The sequence below is a fragment of the Brachionichthys hirsutus genome, chromosome 6, assembly GCF_040956055.1.
Source record: "Brachionichthys hirsutus isolate HB-005 chromosome 6, CSIRO-AGI_Bhir_v1, whole genome shotgun sequence".
Taxonomy (NCBI): domain Eukaryota; kingdom Metazoa; phylum Chordata; class Actinopteri; order Lophiiformes; family Brachionichthyidae; genus Brachionichthys; species Brachionichthys hirsutus.
This window is the reverse complement of record NC_090902.1, coordinates 6,096,934-6,118,525: the sequence shown is the minus strand read 5'-3', so window position 1 is coordinate 6,118,525 and position 21,592 is coordinate 6,096,934. Positions and strand designations below refer to the sequence as shown.

Genomic DNA, 21,592 nt, shown 5'->3' with positions numbered 1-21,592 from the left:
TTTTTAAATGCTTTATTTTGCATATGTACATCAGGATCTATTCAAACTACAGTAATATTCAAATGTTTGCTTATTCTTCTTAAATAAAAGTCTGTCACAGACAAAGATTGATTCATGTTTTATTTTGTTGATGACAGGGCACAAAACATGATTTTAACGTTTGCAGAAAATAAGCTTTGTTTAAAAAGTACAACATATAACACACACGCACACGCACACGCACACCCCTAGGTGGCAGTTGAGAGAGAACTGTCCCTTCTCTTCTCGAGAAGCTTTAATCTTCTCGCCTCTAGAGGTCGCTGCTGCACAATGGTTAAATTTGGTTAGGCGCGTCTTTTATTTTGACAAACACTGAGAGTACCGGTAAATACACAGCTCTGTTATCACGACAATAACTCTAGACAAACCAGATTCACATGAAAAGCAGTAAGACACCGAGAATAAACGAACATTGTGGTGCTGAGACTTTCATCCAAATAAAACGCTGCCTAATCTCGTTCCTAATCTCGCTGTATATCCACTATGCAATGACAATAAAGGCTTTCTATTCTAGTCTAGAAATAATCTCGAAACGAAACGTCGCACATTATGGTATGTGTTAAAATAAATAAATAAATAACCCTAATGATATGATATTCAAAATGACTTTCTAAAACATTATTCACTCTGCGTACACTCATGCCCGTGCTGTCATATTTAACCGGTGATTTAGTGCGTGTGAAGACTTCTGTGCAGTGTGTTGCACATGACTCAAAGAGGCGACGTGCGTGTTGAAAATTCCGGTGCGGTTTTGCAATGAAACTGACACCCAGAGAGAGGAAGAGAAGAGTCAGAGAGGTTGAGGGAGGGGAAGGGCCACAGTCATGTTTAGAGCTGCTCATTACAAGATGGATTCTCTCTCTTTAACACATTTATTTTTTGCATAGCGCTTTTTAATTTTTTTTTTTTTTATATATAAGCCAAAGTCTGTCGTGGTGCACGTCTCTCCTCACACAACAATGGAATCTAACATTCCGGAGGTAATAGAGGAATTCATGGAAAGTGCGCTGGCGCAATGGGTACGTCATTTATCATTTATCAATCTGACTCACAGAAAAGCTCATTTCTTTCAGAAACTTGATTAGTGATCAATTAATTCACCAGTGAAACCGGTGTCATTTCCGGTCTCAAATACTCATGCAATGGCCCCCTTTCCCAGTTCAGTTCTCTCAAATAGTAATCCAACCGTTCAGAGAGCAGCAAAAGAGTTCTTATCTGCTCTCTTGCTACTGTCAAGGCCTCCTGCAAACTCCCTACTTCTCCTTTTGACAGCTTCCTTTGCCTCTGAATGAACAGCTTTTTTTTCTTGCTTTGAAAGTTCCAAGGCTAATGGAGTCTATGTATCTCCTTTGTTGTATGTTCATTTGTCTGCAAGATAGCATGAAAAAAAAACAACCCTGTAAAGTGGTGAACCTTTGGCCAGGAAAGTGTTGCGGAAGGATGCGGATTCGAGGTCACTTTTTCACTTCACAAAATATCTTCAATATTTGGCATATGAGTTACAACAGGGCAGCTGGATGGAATCAGACAGAGCACAAGCTCCACCCGATAGAGGCCCTTCCTCTGCCCGTGCTGCAGGACTAACTTCTGTATATAGAATTTAAATAATACGAATGAGAACACGGTTACATTCCTTTATTGTTTTTTTATTTATTTATTTATTAGCAAACAGGTAAGTTAACAGTGAGTAAAACAAATGCAAACTGTCAAACTATAAAGCTGAGATTTTGAAATAGTAAAAACAAAGTGCTGAACATATCCCATAAATAAAAAATAGAATAAAAACAAATGTGCAAAAAGTGAACAACATAACACAAATTAATGTACCAAAAATCAGTGATATCAGTGGTCAGTGGTCTTTATGATATAATGTTATAATGTGCTGAATCCTGTGGGCGTAATATTTATATGGTTGCTGCCCTCCAAAGAGGGACCCTGAAGGGTTGGGGCACTTGGGCAGGGCATTTATTCAGTGACATGAGGGCTGTCACTCTGGTTCACAGCCGAAGGACTTCCACTGCTACCGTTCTCTGTACACTGTTGCACAGCTGCTCCTCCTCACCGTATCAGCGGAACCAACTGGAGCTTGTTATTCTGGGTTTGCTGCCAGTGCAGTTTTCAGAAGGTACAGGTGGGAATAAACCTCATTATTGCAGTGTGCATTGGCACCTCCTTTGACTATGTTCCTGTTTGGCTGCACGTCACAGTGAAGTGCTTCCAAGTATTAAAGCAAAGATTCCATCTTCCTCCTTGTCTTTCTCTCATTTTTTTTTACACCTGTTCTGTCTATTGTGTTTGCACTTGTGTAAAGATACGCAACATCCCTGTCTCTCACAGGTTCAGCTGTTTGAGAAGACGATGGAGAAGGAGGATGGCGTCCCACTCTACAGTCAGTTCATCGAAGTCAACTCAATTTCCCACAGTCCCCAGGAGCGCTTCACAAGGCTGGCCAATGGGATTTTTCTCAATGCGGTCATGAGGGTCATGTAAGATTGATCAGCATTTTCCTGCTTCGTTACCTTACAGTCATGTCCTAACTGCAATAGATGCGGTGACGAAGGCAAAGGCAAAGGATGATTTGCAGATGGATTCCAGTTAATTCTCAAAGTGGAATGAAGACAAAGTCTTTCATAACAATTTTGATGCATTTGTGGAACAATGTTAAATGTAAAAATAAACCTTTTAAACATTACAGTTAGTTGCAACTTGGCTCATATCCACAGCCTGGATGTCTTGCCTTCATGCTAAACACCATTAAAGTAGAATTTGTAGTGGCTTCCTTCTGGATCCATTCATTTAGATGAATTTAGATCAACTCTGTTGACCTTAGGAATCCTTTGGCCTTTTTTCCCACCACCATATATGATTTCACGTCGCATCGCCGGATCAATTGAAATCAATAGAGTGATCCCAGAGACAATAGAAGGCCATCATGAGGTTTTTAGTGGTTGATTTATTTGTTCTGTGCAAGTACACCAAGCAAATGTTACCATGCCGAGATACTTTCTTAAACCGAGTAAGCTGGCGTTTCCAGTATTCGTATGCTAGTCTTAGCCTTTAGCTCAGGGTGACTAAAGTGCAGCTTTGCAGAGCTGCAAGCATGAAATTTGATGAAACAGTCTTCACATTCACTTACCTTGCATTCCTCTGCAGAAGGAGGCCATGAATGTATGACTCATTGATATTTGCCACACTTTTCCAGTGAGGCATGAAATGGTACTGCCTAAATACACCAGGCAGCTGGCTGTCTTTCATTGATTCCTTATTTTCATGTGAAAATGTGAGCTGGATGAACTATTTCTCTCTCTATACTATAAAGACAAGGTCTTTCTCAGTACTATCCAAACAGCTGATCAATTTGGCCTGACTTAAGCCATGCTGTTTCAATAAATAATTGCATGTGGAGTCTCGCTGCCTTCTTCTCTGGCTCATTAAAATTTTATTCACTCTCAGCTTAAATGCACCATCGCAGAACTACTTTTCATCTTGAGCGAAGAGGTGCTGGGCTGTTTGATAAAGAAGCCGTAAATCCACCACCTCGTCTGCTCTGTGCTTCTCCCAGAGACCCAAATCCCAAGGTGGAGCGGCTCTACGACAGCGAGAGAGACGATCACATGCAGAGGATCCAGAACTTTTCTATTCTGAATCGACACCTCAGAGCCTTCTACCAGGTAGGGGAGAGTCACCGGGGTTAGCAGGTGGAAGTTTTAGAGCACCAAAATCAGGAGATTTACTTTAGATTTAGCCATTGAACTTCTAAACTAGTTTTATTTTTTTACAAAAATTGGTTGACATTTAAATCCACAGCTGAGGTTTCTCTCAGCCACATACAATTCAGTCGTAGCAGCTCCCCCTCCTCGTTTTCCCCACCATTCACACTTTTAATCAAGTGAAACTGCTAATAACGATAATGACATTCACATAATGCGCCATTAGACAAACAGTCCTCAACAATCGCAACACACCGTGAAAGCGCTGCTTGAGCCAATTGTTCGTGTTTTAATGAACTCAGAGGAGTTTAAATGTCCGTAATCCTCACCAGACGGTTAGAACTGAAGAAGGATGAGAGTCGAAATAACGTCAAACCCTGAACAGAAGTCTAGTCACTTCAAATGCAGCTTTTAAGGATTTCAATTCAACACAATTCAGTTTTATTTGTATTTGTATAGCGCCAGATGAGAGAGAGAGAGCAAGCCAGTGATATAAAGAAAATAAATAAATATTAAAATCAATACATAAATCTAAAAAAAAAGACATTGAAAGAGAATGGCAGAAAGGGAGAGACAAAGCCAAGGACAAAGACAGGGAGGGATCAAAACAGAGAGAGAGAGAGAGAGAGAGAGAGAGAGAGAGAGAGAGTGTGACAGAGAGATGACAGAGCAGGATGGAGAAGGACAGAAAGACAAAGACAGGGAGAACCGAACCTGACACAATGCAGTTCTTAATTTACGCTGTGGTTCATTCTATGTGGAGGCGGCCGCATTTGTAGTCAGGAAAAACCTTTGGCTTTGTGGGGCTTTGTTGTGGATGGACTGAAATACCTGGCAGCTCATTATTATAAATAGAATTGTCTTTTAAAAACTCTTTAGAAATATCCTTCTAAAACATAATTTAGGGGCACAGCCAATCCCGAGGGAGACTGGCTTCTGGAGGAGGGCTTGAGTAGCAGCTGTCTAGCTTTGAGGAAGTAAAAACAGACGAGACAACGCTCGACTGTCAGACTCAACAAAATAAATATTTTGCCTGAAGAGATTGTGGAAAGTGTCTGTAGGAGTTGACGGAGCATTTTACACAAAAGAGAAGATAAAACAAACACAATTTCCATCTGCATATAATGTGTCCGTGTGTGTTAACAAGGAAATATGGGGGGAAAGAGTGGAGGAGTGGCAAGCTAAAATTTTCCAGCTGTGGCTATGGGGCAGAGGAAGGAAAGTGAAAAACACCTTCATGCATTTCATATTTTGTGGGTGTCTGTAGCATTTGACAAAATGACACAATTCCCCCCCCCCCCCCCCGAGGACAATTTGAAGCCATTTCTTCTCCGGAAAGAAAAAAGACCTTCCCAATCGCGTCAGGTGGACTGAACAGTGAACACGCACTGCTTAGCTTGTCACACAAAACAAGAACACGAGTGTACAAGGTTTCACTTCCTAATTTTCAGTGAATCACTAATGTCCCTTGAACGCTCAGAACAGCACGACGTGCTGGTGATAATTGGGGAACTCATGTGAGTCGGTGTTACATTTTACCTGGTGCACTCAGACAAGGATCTGCTGGATGCTTAGTCCCACGTTGGTCACAGCTTTGCTTCTTTCTTTGACACTCATCTGATGTTTGTGTGTTTGTGTATAATGCATGTGTAATATTCTATGTGCGTTGTAAGTAAAAACCACAGCCAGAGCCTTGCAAGGCTTCATTGTCTTCACTGTGACCTCAGTTTCTCTAATGCAGCGACTGAGCTTTCCGTTCAACATATGATACATTACACATGTAAAGCCCTGCTTTCTGCATTAATCTATTCTATTTCTATTATATTTTCTCTTCTCCTTTGTTGTATTGATATTTTATAGAGTCATGATGCTATTCTATTCTATTCTATTCTATTCTATTCTATTCTTTATTCTAAGCCTTTAACGTCTCATAAGGGAGACAGGTTTTATCCTTCTCATGAAGGGATGTCCATTTCTCCTTTTACTCTCCTTATAAAGATTTCCTTCTCCTGTGAACCATCATATTTAACCGTCCACAAATATAATAATAGATTTAACATCTATGCATTGGGATTTCTGCATATGTATAAAGGAAATGAGCAACAGCCCACAAGATTTGAAATTCAACAATTCATGCAGCACCGACCCAAACAAAAGTCCTGAGACCTTTTTCTTTGGAAAATATTATGTTGCAAATGGATTCTAATTGTCCTCACCACTGCAGCCCACACGATGATGAAAAAATGCAGACTTCCTGGGTGATAGAGGTTTGATCATCGTTGTTTCCTCTGCCAAGGAGGCTTCGTTTGCATAACAATTTGCTATTTATTTCACAAAATACCTCAAAATGTCAGTTGGCCCTTGATATGGTGATTAAATATTGAGCAGGATCTGTATTGAGATTCTCTCTTTCTTTCTTTTTTAGCATTATTGGGGGGCATGAACTGTGATGCTGCTAGAAAAAGCTCTATTTCATTGAGTAATTAAACTTGAGAGAATGTCAGGAAAATCACTACACGGATAATTGCACCATGCATTACTTATCTTATTGTCTTGATTCAGCAATGTAATTGCACAGAAGGATTATAAATAAAAAAAATGAGGCACAGTAGGAACAAACACATCGGTATGCATTTCAATAGTATAATGCCAAGGAGCGAATTTTCAATGGGAGAATGTCAGCAGGCGAGAAACACGGAGCGGCTTCATTACAATTTCTCTGAAGGCTAATCTGCTGCAGTCCATTTGCTATAATGAACCTTGCCCCACAGTGGCTAACATGCTATGTGCCCCACAGACACCGAAACATCAGGCTGACACCAAACTCACTGGAGCCCTTTTGTAAAAATGGTATTTTTGTACAATTTGCAAATTACAGCAAGTGACAGAGAGCGTTGTAATTGTGACTTGCTAATTGCTTACATTGGTGGATCGCAGGAGGACGCGAACAGGCTTTCAGAACAGTTGGGACGGGAGCTAGCCAATGCCAGACTGTGGCTCGCTGACAGAAACATTTTTAATTAACAGGAGAAAAAGAATGTCGTGGTATTTTTCAGAATAACCAAATGAATAAAGTGTGAGGCAGAAGTGGTCTGATTGGTCTAGATGTCGATGCTGGAGGAGCAAAGCACGGCAGGTCCACCTCGCATATTCTTGTTTCTGCTGCCAGTAAGCCAGGCTTTTGAGTGGGGAATGTCTGAGGTGTCCGTCATCCAGCTTTATTCAGCATAAATTTAAATCTGCCAGGATGTTTGTCCTGAAGCAGAAACTAAAGGTCAATGAACAAGCTGACCGCAGGTTTGGTGGTTGTTCAGTTAATCCACAGAAAGGGAATTAAGAGCATCTAAATCAAGGGGGCACATTCTGCTTGGTTTTTAGAATTTCATCACATGATCTTTGAAATAATCTGCTCTGTTTTAATAAAAATGTCTTTTGGATGTTTAGGGGCTGAGAGTTTAGTCAGTAGAATTTTTTAAAGATATATTTTGAGGGTAAAGAAAGTTCAGAGAATGATATTTATTAGCCAAATCGTAATTTTTTTGAATTGTAATTCTAAGAGAAAAACATGAGTTTTTCATCCCAGCATGACTCAACCAAATGGAATCAAACCATATTTAAATTTGCTTCTAAGTCAAAATCTCATTGTGCCTTTATGGCCATGATAGCATGACCGGTTTGCGGTGACTGGCAGCAACGGGTTAGAGTTGTCTTTGACATCAGTTGGGATGTTTTTACACACTTATCTCACATTACCAATATTATGTACACAATCTAACAGTCGGGGCAGCAAATTGAAACGGTGATGAGATTTCGTTACTGCATTGTCATTCTTTTATCTCATGTTTTCAAATTGTTCTTTTACGCTGATAAAATACTGAGTACAATGCTGAAACACATGAAACACAATTCAAACAAAGATTCTTTACAGTTTGACATTTGATCAGATATCAGTTCTTTGTTTATACTACACAACTGCAGGAGGCGGGTGGAAAGTTTCTTCTGTTGTACGTTTGGGCTTGTTGTGGACAGACAGACAGGACAGGCTGGCCAGTCACTTGAGAACCCCCCCCCCCCTCCCCCCCCCCCACCCACTGCTCACCTCATATTTTCTCCTCCAGGAAGATCTGCAGCAGTTGATCCTGATGCCCCTCCCAAATGTTGCCCTACTGGGGCAGGACCCCCTAACAGGTACCAACACCATCCTATCATGTCTCCCAACAGCAGAGTAATTATACTTTAAATACGAGTCCATATCTCTGCTAGCTGTAAAACACATTAAGGTGACAATAGCACGAGGATGGCGGCGGGGCTGTGGAGATGATGATGACGATGATGATAATGGTGATGATGATGATGGCAGTTACTTCTCCATCCTCAGAGGCGGCTGTGGAAGAACTCCGGCGACTGTTGCTGCTCTTGCTAGGATGTGCTGTGCAGGTGATGTCACACGTGAACATGTCGTGTTTGAGGGGCCATTACAATTACACACAGTGATCCTTCGATGAGCATTCAGGATATACGCTGACCCTATGGTCGGTCTGGTCATTCAACAGTTAGGTTCAAAGTAAAAATAATTCCTGAATGACATATCCTTCACTCCTTCACTTTACATTTAGGACCAGGTTTTATAAGCTTCATCTTCCCCTTGTCCGATCCAGATGAAATTTGGTGGTGAGATAGGGGTCACCACGCTACACAAATGTGTCAAATTCCACAATCATCGGTCAATAATCAACCGAGATATTGAGGGAAATATTTTGAAGCTCCATTGACTGCAATGTTACAGAAACATTCAAAGTGATTCATAATCCAGAATCTCTTCTTGATCATCACCAAAATGTAATCATCTGTTCCTGGTAACATTCCCAACATTTCCTGAAACTCCATCACAATCCGTCTGGAACTTTCTTATCTTGCAAAATAACGGACGGACGCACAAACGAACGCCGGCAATTACATCACCTCCGTCTCAGAGGCGCTGATTAGCAATTTACTGTTCAGTGTTGCTTGAAAATGAATGAAAATCATGATTTGATCAACTCATCATTCCGAGCGTAGCATATATTTACATTCATCTCTTCGCTCTGTGTCTGCAGTGTGAGAAGAAGGAGACGTTCATTCAGGAGATCCAGTCTCTGGACATTGAAACTCAGGCAGCGATCGCCAGCTGCATCCAGCAGGTATGACTTCAATCATCCTCACAGACTGACCATCAACGCGTTGAGGAATCATCCAAGGAATTCACTTCTGAGAGGATTTTTGTTCCTTACTCTGATTCCTTCACTGCTGACCTGCAGACAGAGAGAGTGAAACTGTTATAGCTTCTGTTGAGACTTCAAGTGAGAGTGAAAAGCTGCTTGTTATTCTGCCTGCAGCCTTTAAAGGACGTCTGAGTGTCCCCCGCTGCCACCGTGGGCTGGATCCTCCACCCCTCACTTCCACCGCTCCACCTCCACCTCTGTCACGTCGTCTGCTTTTCCCCACTTTTCTTTCACGTAGGGCCTAAATGCTAAATTGTACTGTTTAAATACACTCCCCATGAATAATTGCAGACATTACAAAAACAGTGTGTTGCATCTCGGTGTGGCTGAATTACAGTATCAGCATGTTTCTTGTGCTCGGTTCCTCGGCGTCATAAATCACAGAGGCGAGCGGTGTCCTTCCTGCGTGGATCATGCATCCCAGCTTGCTGCTCATATATCATCCATTTGAGGAGAATTCTGTTAGATGAAAATTTGTTTAGCATTTTTGGGCATAGTTCTTGAATAGCTTCCTAAATTAATGTGGCAACAATTTGCACACAGGTGCATCTCTAGTTAGTATTTCCGCAGTCTTCCCACTGCCTGGATTGCTTGTGCCCAGATCTGCCGTTTTCCTGCCAGATTTCCCAGACACAAATCGATCTTATTCTAACAGCTTGCTGACCCGTCCTTGTTGCAGGTAACTCAGGATCCTCGCGTGGTGCTGCCGCTGCGGTGGGAGGAGCTGGTGGAGGATGAGGGCACAGACTTGCAGCTGGTGTTCAGCTCCATGACCAAACAGATTCAAAACCTGCTGGCACAAAGAGACTCACAACTGGAGGTATGCATGCACACATTTAAAGGAACACTTTGACCCTTTTTAGAAATATATGGAGCGGCTTTCTTAACGAAAACAAGACGAGAACATTTATGCCAATCCCATGATTGTACATTAAAACACTAAGTTGTTGTAGTTTGGCATAAAGCCAGTAGAGAGACATGAGGGTATCTTAAATCCCCTTATCTAAATATTTTCAGCAAGTGCATTGCATTGTTAGACTATTCTTTTAAATCATGTTTTAATGCTTTACACTAATGTGAGATGCTCCATCCTGGCACATTAAGTAACAACTGAATGGAAAGGGCTTAATGGAGCACACACAGACCCGTTAGTGGTGCATCACATTCATGTGCACAATACTGTTTTCTGTTTTGTGCTAAAGTGCTTTTAATATGAATCTTTGCAGATTAATATCCATGTTGTATAATTCAACGGCGATGCGTCCACTTGAAATCCCGCAAAGGACATTTGATAAAATGTTTTTTTTAAATAACTCGTATAGTTTTACTGAAAATATGACATGTTATTTCTTCTGAGCAATTTTATCACATAGTTAATGAACATTTTATATTTCTTGCATCTCAGATCTTTTATTCAGTTTGCAGTAACTCTTCACATCTCACAGCTATTAATAAGAAATGGTATCACAACATGACAGATTACGTTTCTGAAAACATGGGTACACTGGGATTTGAGGTTGGAATAAATGGCTTTGGAAGTTTTCACTGAAGAAATATTGCATGGGAGTGGAATGCAGTTGTGGCAGTTACTATAAAGAAAATTGTGATTTTGTTATTTGGTTATAAACTTTTTCATTTCCCCATATATAAGGTCTTAGGCTTATTTACTTTATTCAAGTATGTACTGCATCCTGAATCCCACAGTGGGCCCACTGAAATCTTTTACTATATTTTATTGAGAAAAAGGCACCTGTTTGGAGGAGAATATTCAAAGCTCTGAGGCACACCTCTAATATTAGAGTTCAAGATATTGGATTTAGCTCAGAACCCTTCGGCTTACTCAAAAAAAGCAACGATGATACGAAGGTTCAATTCAAGCATTCAATAACCACTTGAAAGACAATTTGCTTAAATAAAATAAAACAGAAAACTAAAAATTCATTTTTGACAGCAGAAATAGTTTGAAAGCTTCTTCGTGTGCACTTTAAAAGCACCACAGCCGTCAGTGGCGAAGGAACTGGCAAACAAAACTTCCCATCAAAAGGTTGATCATTTTGAGCGTCTAACATTTAACTGACTCCTTCTCACAATCCCATTTGTTTCTCCTCCTGTCCAACGCTTTCTTTCCCTCCATCCTCTGCGTCCGCTTCCATATCCATCACTCCCGCTCTGTCTCCCAGAGGATGGCTGAGCTGTGGCAAGAGCGGGAGGGTCTCGCTGACTCAACCGTGGCTCCCCTTGGTGGCCGCAGGGAGGAGCCGCCCCAAAGTGTGGCGGTCCTGCTGGTGGATAGCAAGGCCAAACTCCGCCGCCTCAAACAACAACTGTGAGTGTGTGTGCTTGTGTGCTTGTACTATTTAAGGAAAATGTCAAAACAAAAGTTACAATGTATTAACCTGAAAGTTTTTTTCCGAAGATTTTGGCACAAAACATGCAAAAATGTGACTTCTTACTCAGCAACAAGTTAGTACAAATCAGGGACTAAATGCTGTAATAGAAGTCACTGTCATTGTATTAAATTAAACAGTGTTATAAAGGTAGCATTTCTAAAATTAACCATAAATTATTTACGAGTTGGTACACTCCATATTTCAATCGGTGCAGGTTTGATTTTTCCCCTAGCCCTTTGCAGAATATCTCTACTTTTCCAGATATCCTATCAATTAAAGGTTAAAATGCCAAACAAATAACATTTATTGTATTTTTACTGCATTCTAGGGAGGATAAAGGAGAGCAGATACTGGATTACAAACAGGAGATTCACACCATGGAGGAGCAGCTCAAGAAACTTCACAAAGAGGTACAGCCTGACTGATACGGCTGGATTCCTGTCAAGGAGAAGGAGACATACGTCGACTGAAAGACTTAATTACACACAGTCAACTCGATTGGCAACGATCGCAATAGAGTTTATATCAGGGCTTAAAAACATTACAGCACAGCCAACAGCACAGAGCACAGGTGGCGTTCAATAGCCAGGAGGTGAATTCCTCTAAGGTTATGCATTTAGCAGGAACTACATTGCAAACCTTGAAGCTAACTGCATTTCTGTCCTAAACAAACATGGTGGTAAACTTCTCTCCCAAATGAACTGATGCAGGACAACAGATGGGTCATATAATGTCACATGTTCCCACAGAGGAGCCCCCCTTTCAATGATTTGTTTGTATTTTTAACCAAGACCTTATAGAAGGAAACAGAAATTTTATTTTCATAAGCCCCCCCCCCCACACACACACATACACCTTTTTTCATTTGCGTTGCTGCATTTCCCAAATGTGTTTACATAATTTTTGTGACCTCAAAAACACTGTGTGTGTGTGTGTGTGTGTGTGTGTGTGTGTGTGTGTGTGTGTGTGCGTGTGCGTGTGTGTGTTTGTGCCTGCAGAACCGTTCTCTGCAGGGTGAAGTGAGGGGCATGCGCGCCCTGCGGGACGAGCTGGACTGCACCCGAGAACGAGCGTCACGAGCCGAGCAGCTCCAGACTGAGCTTCAGACCTGTAAACACAGATTACGCAGGCTGGAGCTCACACACACTCAGCTGAAGGTGCACACACACACACACACACACACACACACACACGGTCAGATGAAAAAGATCCCCCTCTTTCTGACTAGCTATTTTTTATTTTATTAAAATGAAGTGCTTTGCTGCCTACCCTCTCGCGGCCCTGAGCATTTCAATCAATAGTGCGTATGAATAACAGGGAATCTGAGAGCCAGAGAAGGAGATGATACCGTGTGATGTCGCCAGGATTTACACCCTGGAGCTGTTTCATTGACAAAGAGCAGGAGTATGGCTTCAGTTAGCGGAGCTCTTACACCCAAATGAGATTTATTCTGAGGTAGTATAAATGTTCTGAGGCAGGAAATGTGCCCGTATCCTTGTAAAACACCTCGCTGTGTCCTCACTGTCACCTTCTCAGTCGTATTTGATTTGTTCTGCCTTCACACTGCGCCCTAGTGACACTTTAAATTAGTCTGCCGGGGTTTTTTTTTTTACTTATGATTTTGGTTCATGATTTATTGTCCGAAATTAACTGCTAACCTGTGTGAGGCTGTAGAAACCAGGGGAGGCAGTACTAAATACTTGGTGGTGGTCTGTTGCAAAGGAGACTCTTTCTGAATGGCAACATGGCACAAGTTAATTGCAGAGAACTGGAAATGTTGAGATGCTGCTAAGAAAAAGGCTAATTTTGGTTTATTATATAAATCTTGTGTTTACTATTTGTTTGGTCATCTAATTATTTGCACATGTTTTCCTGTTGGATTTGTTTTTATCAGTAATCACCTATGCTGCAAAGATTTTTGGGACTTTAGAAATATTTGTAAAATAAAAATAAAAAACCTAGTAAAATAAGAGTCATTGATTTATGTGTTAAAATAATACTTTGAAACAATCTTTAGCATATATCCCAGATGCTGTGTTTGTTTCTACATTTAGTTTCCTGGAGTTGCTTCAGGTTTCATACATTTTGGAATTTATTTTATTTTACCTTCTTGACAAGAGTCACGTTAGAAGGTGCTACTCTTGACTCTTAATGGCAAATATAAAGCTAAATCTGTGCTACGCTTAAAGACTTATAAACAATGGGAAATAGCTAGCCTAAGACTGTCCATCGGTGAAATCCATTCCACCTGCATGAAAAATGAAGAAATGAACTGTCTGTCTCTGCAGGAGCCGCAGCAGCTGTGTGCAGCATTGCAGGAGACCAAAGCTCTTCTGGAAGAACAGCTGGCAGATGCACGGATGCGTTGCTCCTCACTAAGGGAGCTCGAGAGGGACAATCTTCTGCTGCGTCAGAGAATCATAGATGTTGAAGCGGTGACTATTATTGAATGTTTAAATGTAACCATGCTTATGTGAGTGCAACTGTCTTTTTGTTTTGGGGGTATGCGAGCGTCTGTCTGCCAATGGTTTGGATTTAAACTTGCACTTGTATTTTTAAAGCTTTGAATAAGCATCTACTGAAAGAAATACATTGCATTTTGTATACTGAATGTGTTTTTCTTGCGATGAGTAAATGTGTGTTTGTCTGCATGCGTGGGTGCGTGTAGGAGCGGGACACCGAGAGGCAGCGAGTTGATGAGCTGCTGGAGATGAACATGACCCTCGAGGCCGACCTGAGGAGCAGCGACATCATTCCCGTGCCCGTTCACCAGCGCCTCCTCCAGTCAGAACTGGACTCTGAGGAGGAGGAGATGCGTGAGCTGATTTGTGAGAGCACCTACCTCTCTTCCCCTTGTTATTTAAGCCATTTTAATTAAATAATAAGTCAAACGTATTATTTTTTTTCCCTATGCCCTTTGCTACTTTCACTTCTGATTTGTGTTTTTTCCATGCTCCATTCTCCATTTCTACGTCTCAGATCAGAAACCGCTGAGCGTAGAAGTGGGCGAGGCTTCGGTGTTGAGGCTGCTGGGGGCAGAACAGGAGAACACAGAGCTAAAGAGATGCCTGGAGGAGCTGCAGGCCCTGCAGAAGGTCAGGGTTCAATGGGTTGCAGAGTTATAACATGCAGAAATAATCTATAGCAGTTGAGTTCTCTGAGGTTAAATGTTGATGTAGGATCATAGCTAACAGGACATGACTGGCCTTTAGAAGATTATATTCAACTACAACAAGTTATTATGTAAATAATATACTTTCCACTATCTCATATGAATAATTTGGTCTAGGTCTAGATAAAAGCTAATCTAAAATAAAGAACATAAAATAAAATACAAAATAATGAGATTAAATTTAAAAAACACTTCCTAGTCCTAATTGAAATAACAAAAGTAAGCAAAATTATGAAACAGGCAAAAATATTTAAATAAAAGTCAAATCAGTAAAAAAAAAAAAAAAGGAGCTAACAGACAATATGGGTGAGCCTGCTTTTAAAAATATCAATATTCTCTGCAGCCCTGAGGTTCTCCAGCAGGCTGTTACATAAACATGAGCCATGATGCTGGAAGGCTGCCTTAAAATATATATATATATTTTAATCAGACCTCAAGGTCTGTAAGGGTTGATCTTCTAATCTTAAAAGATTAGAAGGTTCAAGACCATTACAACATTTGAAAACCCTTACAAGGACCTTAAAACCAAATCTGAAACATGGGCATCCAGTGCAGTGATTCGAAGGCCGGTGTGATGTCAACCAGCTTTCTGGTCCTCCAGCTGAATGTTGGGTTTCCAACATGAAAAAATGAAATCCATCGATTTAAATCTGCAGTAGCTACAGAAAGGCTGAATAACAACAATGGCTACCTGTGGCTTTTAGAATTAATTTCAAGATGATATTGATTACCTTTAAAGCCCAGAGAAGCCACATGCTACGTTATTTATCCAAAGCTCACTGCTCTGAGAGTCAATGATGTATCTCTCCTTGTTATTCTAAGGTCCAGATTGACACATACTACGCAGTCACGTTTCCAATACTTCAGATTGACAGCAAACTCTTTATGTTGTTGATTTTGTTGTTTTGTATTATAAAGAATTTATAAAGTGATTTGGAAGTCTGGAATAAACCCTTGTGCCCTGAGAAAGAATACTTTAAGGATGCAAACTATTGTTTCAAAATCAAACATTATTAAGACAAGCACTCACATAAGAATTGTGCCATAGCAGAGCGACAGTTAGCATGTCCCTGAATATCTGAAAATGTAACAATGGTAAATCTGATGTCATTCTATTTTGTCTCCCAGACTCCATCTACTCTGTTGATGCTAATCTTGGCGATGTGTCGGATAACATTAAGCAACCTGCTGGATTGTTGCTTGACTAAGTTCCAGGACAAAGATGCACGATCACGTCTCCCTTGTGGCTCCCTGTTCTATATCCAATTGATTTAAACATTTTATTGCTAACGTTAAAGGTCTTAAATGGCCTTGTCCCAAAATGCGATCTCAGATTTATTGACTTTGTATGTGACTTCTCTGATGGTGAGAGCCATGAGGGTTTTTCCCATGTCAAAGTTGGCAACATTGAAAGTGATTGAGCCTCTGCTATAAGAGAAACCACATTATGGCACTAAACTCCGACACACCAATCTCTGTGAAGGTTTTAAGAAATGCTTGATTTGTTTTTGGTTTGATGCAGTTTTGTTCATTTATTTCATTGCTAATGCTTCCTTTGTGCCCATGTCCTTTGGTTGTATTTTTAATTTATCTGCCTTGTCCAATTTGATTTTCTGTTTGCTGCAGGTCAATTCTCTGGATGCAAAAGACAAGCTGGCTTGCCTGGAGGTGGAGCACCAGAACACACTCAGAGAGGTGAACTGAGAGGAAAAAAAAGGCTGAAATAGACACAAATTCAACACGTATGAAGAAAATATACAAGCTTTAGAGGCTGTCCTTTGAAATGAGACACAATGTTAAATCATGGCAGGATACTATTTCATTATATCCTATTTTGTGTTATCAGTTAGTCCAATTAAAATTCATTATTGCTTTATTTTATTTTATTTAATTGTCATTTAAAAGGTGCCTCAAAGCAACATACTTCAGTTTTCACCCTGACAAACATGTGATGGATATTTTAAAGATGAACTATATAATATAAATAATTAACATAATTAACGATTGCAGCCGTATAAGACAAGCTCAAGGCCTTTTGTTTGAACTAACAGTTTATGCTGGATGAACGGACCGGCGCCACAGACAAACATGTTTTCTACTTAAAAACCGTGAGACAATAACACAGCAGCGACAATGCAGCTGCGCTGTATTAAATAAATAATGAGCAAATGGACCAATCTCCATATTAATGACAAAAAAACATTGAATTGTTGAAATGTGAAAACCCTACATCAGGGGTCCCCAAACTTTTTCCTGTGAGGGCCACATCACTTTTCCCTTCTCTGATGGAGGGCCGGGGCCAGTTTGGAGGAAAAGTGTGATGATGGCAGGGGTGCCTAAACATTTAGGGGCCGAATGCGGAGGCAGGCTGTAGTTTAGGCTTCATCTCACCATCACAACTACACACAGTGACATGAATCGAGTGTCACACACGCAATGTCTCTCACACCCAAACTCAGTCTCTCTCCAGCATTATCACGAAGTGCAGAGGCGAAGAACGACTGGATCGATAAGCTGATCTAATACAGCTGCAGAGGACCAAACAACAAAACCTCAAATTATTGTAAAACATCGGTATGCTGCACACCTCGGTTTTGAACCCAGGATCTTCTAGCAGGGAGTCAAGCACACTACCCACTACACCACCTAGAGGCTACCCTATCAGGCGTTAGGATAAATAGACAGTAGCATTGTTGACTTTGGACCAGAGGCACTGGTTTTGAATCCAGTACGACGTCACCTGGTCGGAGACACGCCCACTCCACATAACACAAAAGGAAAAAGCACAACATAACGACACGACAACATAGCAACACAGAACAACACAACAACACGCTGTGGTCTGAGAATACCTCAAGTTTCCTCACCTATACGGTGGCGTAGTCGGTAGGGTTACCGGTCTACTGCCAGAGGAACTGGGTTCGCATCCGGCTGTGGGAGTGGGGGTGGAGCAGGGGCGGCAGGGTAGGCCCAGGGCCTTACCTGGGCGGAGTGAACTGGACCACTGGTCCACTCCACTCCGCTCAGGTGTGCCCTGGGCCTACCCTGTTGCCCCTGCTCCGTCTCATTCCCGTAGTGGGATTCGATACCAGGGCCATTTTGCCCCCCTCTACAGTGCTGCCAACTATGCCACCGTGGAGGTGAGGAAACTTGCCCTGTTATTACAAAGTAATTACTATGTAATAAGTTGATATTACAGAGCGCCGGAACATTAACTTTCTGGCTGTATGTGACCATATGTCCCAAATAAAAGGGAGACTACTCGTGTTGTATGGAAAGAAAAATAAGTAATTTCCATTTTGGGTCTCTGGTATTGTTCAGGGGGCCAGGCCAAATGTGGAAATGGGCCGGATCCGGCCCGCGGGCCGTAGTTTCGGGACCCCTGCCCAACATGAATAAGTGATTTTTTTTAGTGCATTACATTATATTGTCTTTGTTTTACTTTCATTTATGACTACTGCTTAATATGGGCTGTCTGGAGTTTTTAGCAATTACTTTTTTAAAAGCCAAAATACATTCATTTTACCACTAATTTGTTTTTCAGTTTCAAAACTTGAAGAACGAAAATACCACCTTAAAGCAGCACCTGGAAGAACTGCTAAGCAAAATGCTACACAGAGAAGACAGGAAAAAAGACAAAAGAATCAAGGAGCGAGAAAGAGAGGAGGAGAAGGTGCAAAAAGTAGTTCAGGATTTCAAATCTTATGGGGAAGAGGGGGAGGGAAAGGTGAGAGTGATGATGGCGAGTGAGAGTAAGGGAGAGCTCATTGGGATCCCTAGGGAATCAGGAGTTGGGGAAGAGGGAATCGAAGTTCAGGAATGGGATGGAGATGAGAAGGTTGAGTCCAAAATGCGAGGAGAGGCAGAGGGAGGGCAGAAAGACAGAGAGAAACAAGAGGCAGAAAGAGGAATAAAGGTAGAAGAGACTGCAGTAACAACAAGATCAGAGACCCAAAAACCTCCACAAAGCTTTCAAGACGATTCAGGGACCGCCTCTGCAGATCAGCTCATATGCTTCCACTCTGGGCCTGATGTGGAGTTTCTGATGAAGAGTGTCCACGAAGCACAGGAGGAGGCTGACAGACAGGCGATGGTGGCCCAAGACCTGCGCTTCAAGCTGGGGGAGCAGAGCAAGAGAAGCTGGGAAGCAGAGCAGAAGCTGATGGTTCTGGAGGCTGAGCTCCAGCACATGAAGAAAACTGCAGAGGGCTTAGGAGCTGCCCGTAGGCAGATAGAGGTATGGATGGATGGATGGTTGGATGGATGGATGGATGATGGATGGTTGGATGGCTGATGGATGGAGTGACATTGATTTGCTGCAATATCAACTTCTAATTTTCTATTTATTTATTTTTTACAATGAAGCCTGCTGATGTTGTTGATCCATTTTCTTTTCCTCTTTCATTGACACTTATCCTCTAAATAATCTCAAAATCTAATAGAAGCATTAAAAGAACAACAACAAAAATGTCTCCCTGAGGATGGACTGCTTACCAGCTCTGAGACATTACATGTCCATCGGCCTCCACTGTTAAGTGTTAATTAGCAAATGTTTGTTCACGAACACACAAAAACAAGATGGAAAACACTCCTGGGAGCAAGTTAGCAGGCTGAAGGTAGAATTTATAGCTCAAGGCATCACTTGTGCAGACTGTATTTGAACTGTACCCTTGCTTATAGACACATTTATTGACAAAAGGCTCTTTAGGTTATGCTTGCAATTTATCAAACGTAACTCAATTGCATATTCAGACGGATCGTTGTCCGTTAAATGTTTGGGCTTTAATAAGCACCATTTTATATGCAGCGCATGCAGACCTTTCCAGGGACCCATATAAATGCTGCATATCAAGTACAGAATTAAAATGTTAAAAGTGGATGCACATACATATACAAACGTTGTTCTCTCAGGCTTTTCAGCTGGAGGGTCTGGTAATGGAGGAGGAACTGTGCCGTCTGCGGAGCCAAGCGGATCTCCACAGGATGCAGACCACGGTCATCGCCACCCTGGAGGGAGAGCGGGCTGCCCTGGAGAGAGACCGGGACATGCTCCGTGGCACGATGGACGCCATGCGCAGCGCCCAGCGCAAGGTTGGAGCCTGCACATGCACCGAAATACACAAACATGCACATTATGCTGTGACAGCAACATATTTATGACCACAGCAGATGTCATTTTACTTGAGGGAAAACAGATGGGGGGGGGGGGGGGGGGGGTAGATGAATGGGTTATGAAAGAGTTATTAAATTGGAACATAAAAATCTTCTGTAGCTTCAGCTGTTCTGTCATTTTACTTGCATTCAATTCATTACATTAAATTCAGGCCTTACTTGTTAAATAAGCATGTTCTTTTCCAACAATGTTATCATGTAATGTGAGGAAACTTTGTTCAGCAAGAGGTGGGTTTGACAGTGTGAAGCAAAACAGGTCATTCAAGTGTCTGAGAGTGAAATTTCTTTTTCACTCCGCCACGATTGAGAGAACGAGTTTTATTTCACCTGCAAAATATACAGACGAGAGACTGGCAGAGAAGAAATCAGGAGTGAAAATCTTGTTGTAACTTAAATATTTAAAGCCTTTAAAAAGATGAAATTTCCCTTTATCCTTGCAGGATTTTTTCAGTTTCAGACAAAAAAGTAGGATGCAGAGTTCTGTGGTCTGTGTTCATTGTGCCGTTTGCAGTCATCCCACAAATTGGTACGAAGGGACAGAAGCAGTGCTGTGTCAGCACTAAGGAAATGTGATAAAAGGAATTCATGAATACCTCCATTCACGTATCGTGTGTGTGTGTGTGTGTGCGCGCGCGTGCCTGCGAGCATGCATATTTCAGCGTGTCTTTATGTCAGAGCAAGTGAAATCTAGTTTTGCACATGACAACACACTGTTCAATCTGTAGATAAATCTATTCAGTTTATAGATGCATGTCAGCTAACTAATTTAAATGTTAAAATCATTCACTTAGTTCCTAGCTGTGCTTGAGGTAGACCTATTCAGTATGTTTTTCATTATTTTAGAGGTGAAAAGCAAAGGCCAAGGTGCAACTCATCTACATTATGTAGATATGGTGAGAAACCAAAACTAATCACTGAACAATAGTCGAAGTCTAATTTAATCGATTCACACAATACTGCAAAACATTATTTTATGTAAATGTATTCAGTTCTTTTTTCTAACGATAATATATTTTTATTTATTTATCTAAGATAATGACACGTTAAATTACTGTAATTAAATGATCTGAACAGTTCCTGTAATAAATGGATGTGGATTTTTGAATCCACATTGCTCTCTAAAATTAATGGGATCTAAGTCAGACCAAGGCCCGTCTTCAGATTTTTTAAAATCAAGACCCATCCATCCACCTGACAGACAGACAAACGCCGTCAAAAACATAACCTCCTTGACGGAGGTAAATATTGTTCTCTGCATAGTCCTGCTAGAGGTCAACATCTCTCTGGGCTTCTTTTAGTCACCCATCTCTCTTTTGTCAGGGAAACCAGTTAGAGCTCACCGTGCAGACTCTCAGGGCGGAGCTGGAACGCCAGGGTCGGACTGTAGAGACGTTTCGCCGTCGAGAGGAGGAGCTGGAGTCAGAACTCCGCGAGGCCACCCTGGAGGCTGAATCTCTGGCCAGGGGGCGAGACCAGGCCCTGCTGGAGGCTGCGAGGCTGGAGCAGGAGAAGGACGTGTGTCAGTCAGAGTTGGACACCCAGAGGAAAGAGGGGAGGCAGAGAGAGAGGGAGGCGACGAGGCTGAGGCAGCAGCTGGAGAGCACCACCCTGGCCCTGGAGCATAGCAACCAGAGAGCTCGGGCTCTGGATGCTGAACACAGGTGCACACACACACACACACTCATGCTCACACACTTAACCTCAGCAACGCGCCGACGTATGCATTTAACCTCAGATATCAGAGACAGCTGTTTGGACACTGCAGGAATTTATCTATAAATTGAATTTTAACTTAATCTGTGTCTGACTTATGTTACTGCTGGCACGTGTGTGTGTTTGTGCGTACAT

At 41.7% G+C, this 21,592-nt stretch overlaps 1 protein-coding gene across 1 annotated transcript in view; it reads left to right on the top strand.

Annotated features, from left to right (window-relative positions):
- The first annotated feature begins 988 nt into the window (after positions 1 to 988).
- ccdc88b (coiled-coil domain containing 88B) overlaps positions 989 to 21,592 on the top strand; it is a 36,845-nt gene continuing 16,241 nt past the window's right edge. The window contains exons 1-17 of the mRNA XM_068740510.1: positions 989 to 1,058; positions 2,377 to 2,525; positions 3,602 to 3,710; positions 7,868 to 7,937; positions 8,128 to 8,186; positions 8,846 to 8,929; positions 9,690 to 9,830; positions 11,191 to 11,336; positions 11,729 to 11,810; positions 12,399 to 12,557; positions 13,689 to 13,835; positions 14,069 to 14,228; positions 14,380 to 14,495; positions 16,199 to 16,267; positions 18,117 to 18,809; positions 19,484 to 19,663; positions 21,065 to 21,405. Coding sequence (XP_068596611.1) covers positions 999 to 1,058; positions 2,377 to 2,525; positions 3,602 to 3,710; positions 7,868 to 7,937; positions 8,128 to 8,186; positions 8,846 to 8,929; positions 9,690 to 9,830; positions 11,191 to 11,336; positions 11,729 to 11,810; positions 12,399 to 12,557; positions 13,689 to 13,835; positions 14,069 to 14,228; positions 14,380 to 14,495; positions 16,199 to 16,267; positions 18,117 to 18,809; positions 19,484 to 19,663; positions 21,065 to 21,405 — 2,765 coding nt within the window. The 5' untranslated portion in view covers positions 989 to 998. The remainder of the gene's footprint in view (positions 1,059 to 2,376; positions 2,526 to 3,601; positions 3,711 to 7,867; positions 7,938 to 8,127; positions 8,187 to 8,845; positions 8,930 to 9,689; positions 9,831 to 11,190; positions 11,337 to 11,728; positions 11,811 to 12,398; positions 12,558 to 13,688; positions 13,836 to 14,068; positions 14,229 to 14,379; positions 14,496 to 16,198; positions 16,268 to 18,116; positions 18,810 to 19,483; positions 19,664 to 21,064; positions 21,406 to 21,592) is intronic.